Below are 12,666 nucleotides of genomic sequence, written 5' to 3' on the forward strand. Positions count from 1 at the left end.
TATATATCTCCCATTCATTTGCATTATTTCCCTGCAAAAATCGTCCAAATGCCTCTCTCTTCTCTTTCACTAATAATCTTACTTCTTCATCCCACCACTCACTACCCTTTCTAATTTGCCCACCTCCCACGCTTCTCATGCCACAAGCATCTTCTGCGCAAGCCATCACTGCTTCCCTAAATACATCCCATTCCTCCCCCACTCCCCTTACGTCCTTTGCTCTCACCTTTTTCCATTATGTACTCAGTCCCTCTTATGGTTGAGAGAGCAGAAGAGGGTGTTTTGAAATGGTTTGGTCACATGGAGAGAATGAGTGAGGAAAGATTGACTAAGAGGATATATGTGGATATATGTGTCAGAGGTGGAGGGAACGAGGAGAAGTGGGAGACCAAATTGGAGGTGGAAAGATGGAGTGAAAAAGATTTTGAGTGATCGGGGCCTGAACATGCAGGAGGGTGAGAGGTGTGCAAGGAATAGATTGAATTGGAACGATATGGTATACCAGGGTCATCGTGCTGTCAATGGATTGAACCAGGGCATGTGAAGCGTCTTGGGTAAACCATGAAAAATTCTGTGGGGCCTAGATGTGGAAAGGGAGCTGTGGTTTGTGTGCATTATACATGACAGTTAGAGACTGATTGTGAACGAAAGTGGCCTTTGTTGTCTTTCCTAGCGCTACCTTGCACAGTTGCGGGGGGAGGGGGCTGTTATTTCATGTGTGGCAGGGTGGCGACGGGAATGAATAAGGGCAGACAGTATGAATTATGTACATGTGTATATATGTATATGTCTGTGTGTATATATGTATACGTTGAGATGTATAGGTATGTATATGTGCGTGTGTGGACGTGTATGTATATACATGTGTATGTGGATGGGTTTGGCTATTTTTTTCGTCTTTTTCCTTGCGCCACCTTGCTAACGCGGGAGACAGCGACAAAGTATAATAAAATAGAATATGTATATGTGTGTGTGTGTGTGTGTGTGTGTGTGTGTGTGTGTGTGTGTGTGTGTGTGTGTGTGTGTGTGTGTGTGTGTGTGTGTGTGTGTGTGTGTGTGTGTGTGTGCATATGTAGTGGTATGTAATACTTAACAGTATTATTTTAGCTTTCTATTCATATTGAGTGTTACTGCCTCTTATCCATAGCACATAGTTTACCTGTTTTTTAATTCAGTACCTATTTTTTCTGTGTACAGAAGGACTTTTACGTTCATTCGGTTCCATCTCTTGAATACTCTTTATTTTCAAACACCTTCATATGTGTATATATGATGTCTGCATTAACCATGTCTTCGGTCATTTTACCCCTTTCACTTACCACTCTTTTAATATAAGAGTACTTCTTTACATGATATTTTTCAAAATTTTCTTGATTAAATTCTTGTTATAATCTTTGGTTGTCCTATTCCTTTTGCTCCTCTACCTTCCAACTTCGGCAATTTTTAGGACTCTAGCCTTTCCCTTCAACTCACCTTTCTTAATTCTGGTACTATATTTATTGCCTTCCATGGGACCTTTTGTATTAGCTGTTTGTGTTCCATTAGGTGTGTGAACCAAATTTGAGAAATATATTCTTGTTTTGGCTTTATGGGGAATATTAGCAGCTTCCTGAATATTTCCTTATACATATACTTGAAAGCTGTTCAGTCAGTAGACAGTTTTTCTCATCATTTGTTTTCTTAATGTTGAACTTTGGTGACAAATTAAGGATGATATCAACTTTGAAATCCCTCTTGTGCATGAAATGCGGAGGCATCTTTCCTGTTGGATTATGATTACAATGAGGCCTTCTGTCACTTTGCTCCATCCTCATTACTTAACATTTTCTTAGGTTCCCTCCGTCTGAGGAAACTGGTTGCTTGTCCACTGCAAGCCAAGTTGGAGCTTGCAAAAGTCATATACCTTTTACAGTATGGTAGTTTCCGGCAGTTTGGCTCCCTGTCATCTTATGAAAATTCGTTTTGTTATGGTCTAGCACTGAGAGAAATACTTGCTTTGTCCAGACACAAGAATCTTCGATTTGATTATTCTCATGAGTAAAGGTAAACCCAAAACTTAGACTTTTGAGTAAGAATGAAACTGTTGGATTTAGAAATAACCCCATTGTTATCACCTCATGTTAGACTTCATCAAAAGAAGCATCATTTCCTTTGTCCAATTGCATCTCTTGAGATCTTTTGGATTTTACCAGAGGAAATTAAGAAAAAGGATATTTGGCACTCATTTACCACCTTTGTCAGATGGTTCCTTCGTGATCTGTATTGTGCATTGTGGATCTGTCCGGGATGACTGTGAGGATTCCTTCTTCAGGAGGAATCAATTCCACAGTGCCTCTTTATCACTTTTGAGGTTATTCATGTATACTTCTGGAGCGGGGGGCTAGAAACCCTCCCTTCCATGTATTTAAACTTTCTAAAAGGGGAAACAGAAGGAGTCATGCGTGGAGTGCTCATCCTCCTCGAAGGCTCAGACTGGGGTGTCTAAATGTTTGTGGATGTAACCAAGATGAGAAAAAGGAGAGATAGGTAGTATGTTTGAGGAAAGGAACCTGGATGTTTTGGCTCTGAGTGAAACGAAGCTCAAGGATAAAAGGGAAGAGTGGTTTGGGAATGTTCTGGGAGTAAAGTCAGGGGTTAGTGAGAGGACAAGAGCAAGGGAAGGAGTAGCACTACTCCTGAAACAGGAGTGGTGGGAGTATGTGATAGAGTGTAATAAAGTAAACTCTAGATTGATATGGGTAAAACTAAAAGTTGATGGAGAGAGATGGGTGATTATTGGTGCCTATGCACCTGGGCATAAGAAGAAAGATCATGAGAGGCAAGTGTTTTGGGAGCAGCTGAGTGTGTTAACAATTTTGATGCACGAGACCGAGTTATAGTGATGGGTGATTTGAATGCAAAGGTGAGTAATGTGGCAGTTGAGGGAATAATTCGTGTACATGGGGTGTTCAAAGTTGTAAATGGAAATGGTGAAGAGCTTGTAGACTTGTGCTCTGGAAAAGGACTGGTAATTGGGAATACCTAGTTTAAATAGAGATATACATAAGTATACGTATATAAGTAGGAAAGATGGCCAGAGAGCGTTATTGGACTACGTGTTAATTGATAGGCGCGTGAAAGAGAGACTTTTGGATGTTAATGTGCTGAGAGGTGCAACTGGAGGGATGTCTGATCATTATCTTGTGGGGGCGAAGATGAAGATTTGTAGAGGTTTTCAGAAAAGAAGAGAGAATGTTGGGGTGAAGAGAGAGGTGAGAGTAAGTGAGCTTGGGAAGAAGACTTGTGTGAGCAAGTAACAGGAGAGACTGAGTGCAGAATGGAAAAAGGTGAGAGCAAAACGTAAGGGGAGTGAGGGAGGAATGGAATGTATTCAGGAAAGCAGTGATGGCTTGCGCAAAAGATGCTTGTGGCATGAGAAGCGTGGGAGGTGGGCAGATTAGAAAGGGTAGCGAGTGGTGGGGTGAAGAAGTAAGATTATTAGTGAAATAGAAGAGAGAGGCATTTGGACGATTTTTTCAGAGAAATAGTGCAAATGACGTAGATGTATAAAAGAAAGAGGCAGGAGGTCGAGAGAAAGGTGGAAGAAGTGAAAAAGAGGGCAAATGAGAGTTGGGGTTAGAGAGCATCGTTAAATTTTAAGGTGAATAAAAAGATGTTTTGGAAGGAGGTAAAAAAGTGTATAAGACAAGAGAACAAATGAGAAAATCGGTGAAGGGGGTTAATTGGGAGGTAATGACAAGTAGTGGTGATGTGAGAAGGAGATGGAGTGAGTATTTTTGAGGTTTGTTGAATGTGTTAGATGATAAAGTGGCAGATACATGGTGTTTTGGTCGAGGTGGTGTGCAAAGTAAAAGGGGTAGGGAGAAGGATTTGGTAAACAGAGAAGGGGTAGTTAAAGCTTTCCGGAAGATGAAAGCCGGAAATGCGGCGTGTTTGGATGGTATATCAGTAGAATTTATTAAAAAAAACTCGGTGACTGTGTTGTTGACTGGCTGGTAAGGATATTTCATGTATGTATGGCTCATGATGAAGTTACCTTAGGATTGGTAGAATGCATGCATAGTGCCAGTGTACAAAGGCAAAGTGGATAAAGGTGAGTACTCAAATTACAGGGGATTAAGTTTGTTGAGTATTGCTGGGAAATCATATGGAAAGGTATTGATTGAGAGGGTACAGGCATGTACAGAGCATCAGATTGGGGAAGAGCAGTGTAGTTTCAGAAGTGGTAAAGGATGTGTGGATCAGGTGTTTGCTTTGAAGAATGTATGTGAGAAATACCTAGAAAAACAAATGGATTTGTATGTAGCATTTATGGATCTGGAGAAGGCATATGATAGAGTTGATAGAGATGCTCTGTAGAAGATATTAAGAATATATGGTGTGGGAGGCAGGTTGCTAGAAGCAGTGAAAAGTTTTTATCGAGGATGTAAGTCATGTTTACGAGTAGGAAGAGAAGAAAGTGATTGGTTCTCAGTGAAAATCGGTTTGCGGCAGGGGTACGTCATGTCTCCATGGTTGTTTAATTTGTTTATGGATGGGGTTGTTAGGGAGGTGAATGCAAGAGTTTTGGAGAGGGGCAAGTATACAGTCTGTTGTGGATGAGAGGGTCTGGGAAGTGAGTCAGTTGTTGTTCACTGATGTTACAGCACTGTTAGCTGATTCGGGTGAGAAACTGCAGAAGCTGGTGACTGAGTTTGGTAACGTGTGTGAAAGAAGAAAGCTGAGAGTAAATGTGAAAAAGAGCAAGATTATTAGGTACAGTACGGTTGAGGGACAAGTCAATTGGGAGGTAAGTTTGAACAAAGAAAAACTGGAGGAAGTGAAGTGTTTAGGATATCTGGGAGTGGATTTAGCAGCGGATGGAACCATGGAAGCGGAAGTGAGTCACAGGGTGGAGGAGGGGGCGAAAGTTTGGGGGCGTTGAAAAATGTGTGGAAGGCGAGAACATTATCTTGGAAAGCAAAAATAGGTATGTTTGAAGGAATAGTGGTTCCAACAATGTTATATGGTTGCGAGGCGTGGGCTATAGATAGGGTTTGTGCGGAAGAGGGTGGATGTGCTGGAAATGAGATGCTTGAGGACAATATGTGGTGTGAGGTGGTTTGATCGAGTAAGTAATGAAAGCGTAAGAGTGATATGTGGTAATAAAAAGAGTGTGGTTGAGAGAGCAGAAGAGGGTTTTTGAAATGGCTTAGTCACATGTAGAGAATAAGTGAGGAAAGATTGACAAAGCGGATACATATGTCAGAGATGGAAGGAACGAGGAGAAATGGGAGACCAAATTGGAGGTGGAAGGATGGAGTGAAAAAGATTTTGAGCGATCGAGGCCTGAACATGCAGGAGGGTGAAAGGCGGGCAAGGAATAGAGTGAATTGGAACGATGTGGTATAACGGGGTCGACGTGCTGTCAGTGGATTGAACCAGGGCATGTGAAGCGTCTTGGGTAAACCATGGAGAGTTTTGTGTTGCCTGGATGTGGAAAGGGAGCTGTGGTTTCGGTGCATCATGCATGACAGCTAGAGACTGAGTTTGAACGAATGTGGCCTTTGTTGTCTTTTCCTGGCGCTACGTCGCGCGCGTGCGGGGGGAGGGGGTTGTTATTTCATGTGTGACGGGGTGGCGACGGGAATGAATAAAGGCAGTAAGTATGAATTATGTACATGTATATATTTTTATATGTCTGTGTATGTTTATATATGTATATGTTGAAATGTATAGGTATGTATATGGGAGTGTGTGGACATGTATGTATATACATGTGTATGTTGGTAGGTTGGGCCATTCTTTCGTCTGTTTCCTTGCGCTACCTCGCTAACGCGGGAGATAGCGACAAAGTATAAAGATAATAATGATAATTCTTTTGGATTTAGTCACCTTATTGAAATTTTTTCTCTAAATCCTCTTCCTTTATGTGGATTTCCTTGCCTAGTTATGGGACAGACTGTAGAAAGAAAAATGTATTTGGAAAACCAAATTTCTCTTTAATTTAGTGTCCTGTGAACATTTTTTTCCCGGTTTTCTTATCTCACCTTGGTTTCTCGGCTCTTTTAATTGAAAAACCTTTCATGTTTTCAACTATGACTGCTTATAGGTAGATACTTACAGTCTGCGAATTTTAAGCTGTCAGGTAGCCAAGGGAAGGTGGAAGACTTAGTCTCTGGTTGACAAAAAGCAGGCTCAAGTTGAGTGATCTGCTGGTGTTACAGTTGAATGGATAGCATAGGGTGAGGAAGGCCAGTGCTTCCCCTCCAGAAGTACTGAAGGTTGGAAGTTTCTAACCCTGATTTTTCTAGAGAATACCCCAGAGAATATTTCATGCTTGCAGGACACTGCCTCTGCAAGAGAAGGTTTTTCAGTTTGCAAAGTCTCTTTTTTCTTTCTTTCTTTCCATTTTTTATAGATATCTTTAGACCCTAGGGTAGCAAGTCTACCCCAGGAAATTAATTATTCCTACCTTTTGCCTGCCTGTGGGATTAGAGATCCTAGTCCTGTAAAATTAAGTCTCACAAAACGTAAGCACATAATCATTCCCATGTAAAGGTAAATGAGAGTTGAAAAGAGGTATTAGACCTCGACAAAGATATTTGAAATGTACTTTTAGCATATTATTCCCTCAAGAAAAGTATGGGAATACTTTGTATGGAGGTAAATCAACTCAGGATTTAGGATCAGCACTTTACAAATTTGGAATTTACCACTTCCTACTAATATTCCCTTTTTTGTATGTGTAAAAGTAAAACTGTTCTGTCTACCTTCAGGTGTGCTTCTCTCTGGGAATGACATCTCTCAAGTGTTGTTGGCCATGTTCCTTGGCTACTTTGGTAATTTTGGTCACCGTCCACGATGGCTTGGTGTGGGTGCACTCTTCACCACTGCATCATGCTTCACTGCTTTCTTGCCTCATTTATTCTTTGGACCTGGAGAGGATGCTGTGGCTGTGGCTGAAGCTGCAACTGTTAGAAACATGTCTTTGTTGATGAATGTAACTGATTTGCAAAGTAAGGAGACTAACAATGCATTGATAAGTGGAGAACTAAGTATTTTGTAATCCTCACTTTCAAAGAAATCTTTTGCTCTTTATATGCCTTGATGATACTATGTACCATGCTATGAGTAGAAGACGTATGATTGATTCATGAACATTCTAGGAGGTTCACAGTAATTTCAGCAGAAGCAATACAATAGATTCTCATTAGAGGGCAAAGACTTTCCTCAAGTAAAAGTGATTTTATTCATCTTTTGGGTCACATATGTAGATGTATTATTTGAAGAGTTTTGATTAATGATTATTTGTTATACATTTTTGACAATGATTTTAAGTGGATTTACTTTCAAGGAAATTAAGCAGCTGAAACTTGATCAATATTCATTTTTCCAGTTTTCACAAGTAACTTTATTTTATGGCTGTACTCTGCAGTAGTTTAGTGACAAATATCATATAAAGAAAAATTCTGAATAACTTAACCATATTGGGACTTATTCAGTAGAGTCTTCCAGTGAAGTGCTAGATAATTTGGTAATGCTTGTGAGTCTTGTTGAGTTAAATGTTTGAAAGTGTGGTCACTGGTGTACTTACATAGTATTCAGTGCTCAGCCATGTTAGAAATATTCAAGCCATTCTGTTGGATAAGATATGGTAATCTTTTCTTTATAGCCTAACATTTGTGATTGCCTTTTACAGAGTTGATTAATGTGTATTCATTATCTTATGAAACATATTTGTGTGTTCCAGCTAAAGAGGAGCTGTGTCATTCCACACCAGAAAACCTATGCCAAGAAAGTCGAAGCCATGGTTACATTGGTTCTGTTATCCTGTTGTTCATATCTCAGTTCTTTGTTGGCATAGCTATTAGCATCTTCTTCAGCATCGGTGTCACTTACCTTGATGACAACATCAACAAGAAGACATACCCAATTTACTATAGTAAGACTAATCATATTTAGTACTTACAAGAATACTGTATCATGAGTAGGTATTTTAGTAAGGGAGAAATTTAATTAAGGCTTAATATGAATAACTAGAAGTTTAATCTATATTTATTCTATTATACATAATTGCTGTTTCCCGCGTCAGCAAGGTAGCACCAGGAAACAGACAAAGAGTAGCCCATCCACTCATATAGACATATACATAAACGCCCATATACGTACAAGTACATATATAAAAATAGCATCGTATACATACATAAACATATCAACATATAGATACATATGCATATAAACATATACATAAACACATAGAGACATATACATATACACACATGTACATATTCACACTTGCTTGCCTTCATCCATTCCCACGGGAAACAGCATGGCAACCCCCCTGCTTCAGCGAGGTAACACTAGGAAAACAGACAAAAAAGGCCATATTCGTTCGCACTCAGTCTCTAGCTGTCATATGTAATGCACTGAACCCACAGCTCCCAATCCACATCCATGCCCCACAGACCTTTCCCTGGTTTACACCAGATGCTTCACATGCCCTGGTTCAGTCCAATGACAGCACGTAGACCCCGGTATACTACATCGTTCCAATTCATTTTGTTCCTTGCGCGCCTCTCACCCTCCTGTATGTTCAGGACCCGAGCACTCAAAATCTTTTTCCCTCTATCCTTCCACCTCCAATTTGGTCTCCTGCTTTTCCTTGTTCCTTCCACCTCTGACAAATATATCCTCTTTGTTAATCTTTCTTCACTCATTCTCTCCATATGTCCAAACCATTTCAACATACCCTCTTCTGCTCTCTCAGCCACACTCTTTTTATTTCCACACATCTCCGTCACCTTTCCATTACTTGATCAAACCACCTCACACCTCATATTGCTCATAAACATTTCATTTTCAACACATCCACCCTCCCCTGTACAACCCTATCTATAGCCCATGCCTTGCAACCATATAATATTGTTGGAACTACTATTCCTTTAAACATGCCCATTTTTGCTGTCCGAGATAATGTTCTCTCCTTTCACGCATTCTTCATCGTTCCCAGAACCTTCGCCCCCTCCCCACCCTGTGACTCACTTCCGTTTCCATGGTTCCATCTGCTGCTAAGTCCACTCCCAGATATCTAATACACTTCACTTTCTCCAGCTTTTCTCCATTCAAACTTACCTCCCAATTAATTTTTCCCTCAAACCTACTTAACCTAATAACCTTGCTTTTATTTACATTTACTCTCAACTTTCTCCTTTCACACACTTTTTCAAACTCGGTCACAAACCTCTGCAGTTTCTCACACGAATCAGCCACTAGAGCTGTATCATAGGCGAACAACAGCTGGCTCACTTCTAAAATATCTTTTTATTCTCTCTAAAGTTTAATGATGCTATCTCACCCCAACTCTCATTTGCCCTCTTTTCAACCTTTGCACTTTCCTCTTGACTTTCTGCAGCTTTCTCTTATATATCTCCCAATCGTTTGCACTCCTTCCCTTCACTACCACCGAAACGCATCGTTTTTCACAAGTAACTTTACTTGTTCATCCCACCGTTCGCTACCCTTTCTAATCTGCACACTGCCTACCTTTCACATACCACATGTCATGACTTCTTCCCGAAATACCTCCCATTCCTCACTCACTCCCCTCACTTCATTTACTCTCAACTTTTGTCATTCTACACTCAGTCTTTGCTGGTATTTCTTCATAAAAGCCTCCTTTCTAAGCTCACTTACTCTCACCACTCTCTTCTCCCCAGCATTACTTCTTCCTTTTTGAAAACCTACACAAATCGTCACCCTCACCCCTACAATATAATGATCAGACGTTCCAGCAGCTGCCCCTCTCAGCACATTTTAATCCAAAAGTGTTTCTTTTCCTGCCTGTCAATTGATACATGATCTCATAATGCCATTTGAACATCTCCATTCACCGGTCTTTTATCAGCACACAACTCCACAAGCTCCTCACCATTTCCAGTAATAACGCTGAATACCTAATGCTTCCCAATTATACCCTCAATAGCCACATTACTTACCTTTGCATTTAAATCACCTATCACTGATGTCTGGTCTCGACATCAAAATTGCTGACACACTCAGCTACCCCTAAAACACTTGCCTCTAATGATTTTTTTCTCATAGCCAGGTGCCTAAGCATAAATAATCACTCATCTTTCGGTATCTACTTTCAGTTTTAACCGCATCAATCTCGAATATACTTCTGTACATTCTGTCACTCACTCCCACAACTCCTGTTTCAATAGTAGTACTGTTCCTTCCTTATCTGATTCTCTCATCAGCCTCTGACTTTACTCTTTCTGACTGCACCATTTTTCCCCTTTACTCTTGAGCTTTGTTTCATTCGGAGCCAGGTCATCCAGGTTTCCTATCTCAGACATATTTCTCACCTTGGTTACAGCCACACACATTCAGACACGCCAGTCTGAGCCTTCGAGGAGGATGAGCACTCACCGCCTGGCTCCCTCTTCTGTTCTCTCTTTTAGAATATGAAGTGCAAGAAGGGGAGGGTTCCCAGCCCCCTACCTACACCCCCTTTAGTTGCTTAGTACAATGCGTGAGAATACGGAGGTATAATTTCTAAAAGGGGAAACAAGATGGAGTCAAGCGGGGAGTGCTCATCCTCCTCGAGGGCTCAGATTGGGGTGTCTGAATGTGTGTGGATGTAACCAAAATGAGAAGAAAGGAGAGATAGGTAGTATGTTTGAGGAAAGGAAACCTGGATGTTCTGGCTCTGAGTGAAACGAAGCTTAAGGGTAAAGAAGAAGAGTGGTTTGGGAAAGTCTTGGGAGTAAAATCAGGGGTTGGTTAGAGGACAAGAGCTAAGGAAGGAGTAGCACTACTCCTGAAGCAGGAGTTGCGGGAGTATGAGATAGTGTAAGAAAGTAAGTTCCAGATTGATGTGAGTAAGACTGGAAGTGGATGGAGAGAGATGGGTGATTATTGGTGCTTATGCGCCTGGTCATGAGAAGAAAGATCATGAGAGGCAAGTGTATTAGGAGTGGCTGAGTGAATGTGTCAGTAGCTTTGATGCACGAGACCGGGTTTTAGTGATGGATGATTTAAATGTGAAGGTAAGTAATCTGGCAGTTAAGGGAATAACCGGTGTACTTAAGGTATTCAGTGTTGTGAATGGAAATGGTGAAGAGCTTGTGGATTTGTGTGATGAAAAAAGACTGGTGATAGGGAATACCTGTTTTAAAAAGACAGATATACATGAATATATGTATGTGAGTAGGAGAGATCGTCATAGGGCATTATTAGATTGTATGCTAATTGATAGGCATGTGAAAGAGAGACTTTTGGATGTTAATGTGCTGAGAGGGGCAGCTGGATGGATGCGAGGGTGAAGAATTGTAGAGGTTTACAGAGAAGAGAGAATTTTGGGGAGAAGAAAGTAGTGAGAGTTAGTGAGCTTGGAAAGGAGACTTGTGTGAGGAAGTACCAGGAGAAATTGAGTGTAGAATGACAAAAGGTGAGAGCAAATGACGTGAGGGGAGTGGGGAAGAAATGGAATGTATTTATGGAATCAGCGATAGCATTTGCAAAAGATACATGTGGCATGAAAAAGGTGGCAGGTGGGCAGATTATAAAGGGTAGTGACTGGTGGAAAGAAGAAGTAAAGCTGTTAGCGAAAGAGAAAAGATAGGCATTTGGACGATGTTTGCGAGGAAGGAGTGAAAATGACTGGGAGATGCATAAAAGAAAGTGGCAGGAGGTCGAGTGAAAGGTGCAAGGTTTAAAAAAGATGGCAAATGAGAGTTGGGGTGAGAGAATATCATTAAACTTTCGGGAGAATAAAAAGATGTTGTGGAAGGAGGTAAATAACGTGCATAAAGCAAGAGAACAAATGGAACATTGGTGAAGGGGGCAAGTGAGGAAGTGATAACAGGTAGTGATGAAGTGAGAATGAGGAGTGAGTATTTCAAAGGTTTGTTGAAGGTGTTTGATGATAGAGTGGCAGGTATAGGGTGTTTTAGGTGGGGTGATGTACAAAGCGAGAGGGATCAGAGAGAATGGTTTGATAAAGTGAGAAGAGGTAGTGAAAGCTTTCTAGAAGATGAAATCTGGAAAGGCGGCGGGTTTGAATGGTATTGCAATGAAATTTATTAAGAAGGGGGTGACTGTGTTGTTGATTAGTTGGTAAGGATATTCATTGTAAGTATGGCTCGTGGTGAAGTGCCTGAGGATTGGTGGAATGCATGCATGGTGCCATTGTACAAAGGCAAAGGGGCTAGAGGTGAGTGTTCAAACTATAGAAGCATAAGTTTACTGAGTTTCCCTGGGAAATTATATGGGAGGGTATTGATTGAAAGGGTAAAGGCATGTACAGAGCATCAGATTGAGGAAGAGCAGTATGGTTTCAGAAGTGGTAGAGGATGTGTTTGACTTGAAGAATGTGTGTGAGAAATACTTAGAAAAACAGATGGATTTGTATGAAACATTTATGGATCTGGAGAAGGCATATGATAGGGTTGATAGAGATGCTTTGTGGAAGGTCTTAAAAGTATATGGTGTGGGAGGTAAGTTGCTAGAAGCAGTGAAAAGTTTTCACCAAGTATGTTGGAAGAGAGGAGAGTGATTGGTTCCCAGTGAATGTCAGTCTGCGGCAGGGGTGTGTGATGTCTCCATGGTTGTTTAATTTGTTTATGGATGGGGTGGTTAGGGAGGTAAATGCAAGAGTCTTGGAGAGGGGGTGAGTATGCA

At 40.9% G+C, this 12,666-nt stretch overlaps 1 protein-coding gene across 8 annotated transcripts in view; it reads left to right on the forward strand.

Moving 5' to 3' along the window:
* Positions 1 to 12,666, forward strand: part of LOC139757318 (solute carrier organic anion transporter family member 74D-like) — a 180,591-nt gene that overhangs the window by 76,805 nt on the left and 91,120 nt on the right. For all 8 annotated transcript variants that reach the window (XM_071677723.1, XM_071677727.1, XM_071677729.1 and 5 more), the window contains 2 exons: positions 6,759 to 6,998; positions 7,733 to 7,924. In XM_071677723.1, coding sequence (XP_071533824.1) covers positions 6,759 to 6,998; positions 7,733 to 7,924 — 432 coding nt within the window. The remainder of the gene's footprint in view (positions 1 to 6,758; positions 6,999 to 7,732; positions 7,925 to 12,666) is intronic.

This window comes from Panulirus ornatus, chromosome 25 (assembly GCF_036320965.1).
Source record: "Panulirus ornatus isolate Po-2019 chromosome 25, ASM3632096v1, whole genome shotgun sequence".
In the NCBI taxonomy this organism is placed as follows: domain Eukaryota; kingdom Metazoa; phylum Arthropoda; class Malacostraca; order Decapoda; family Palinuridae; genus Panulirus; species Panulirus ornatus.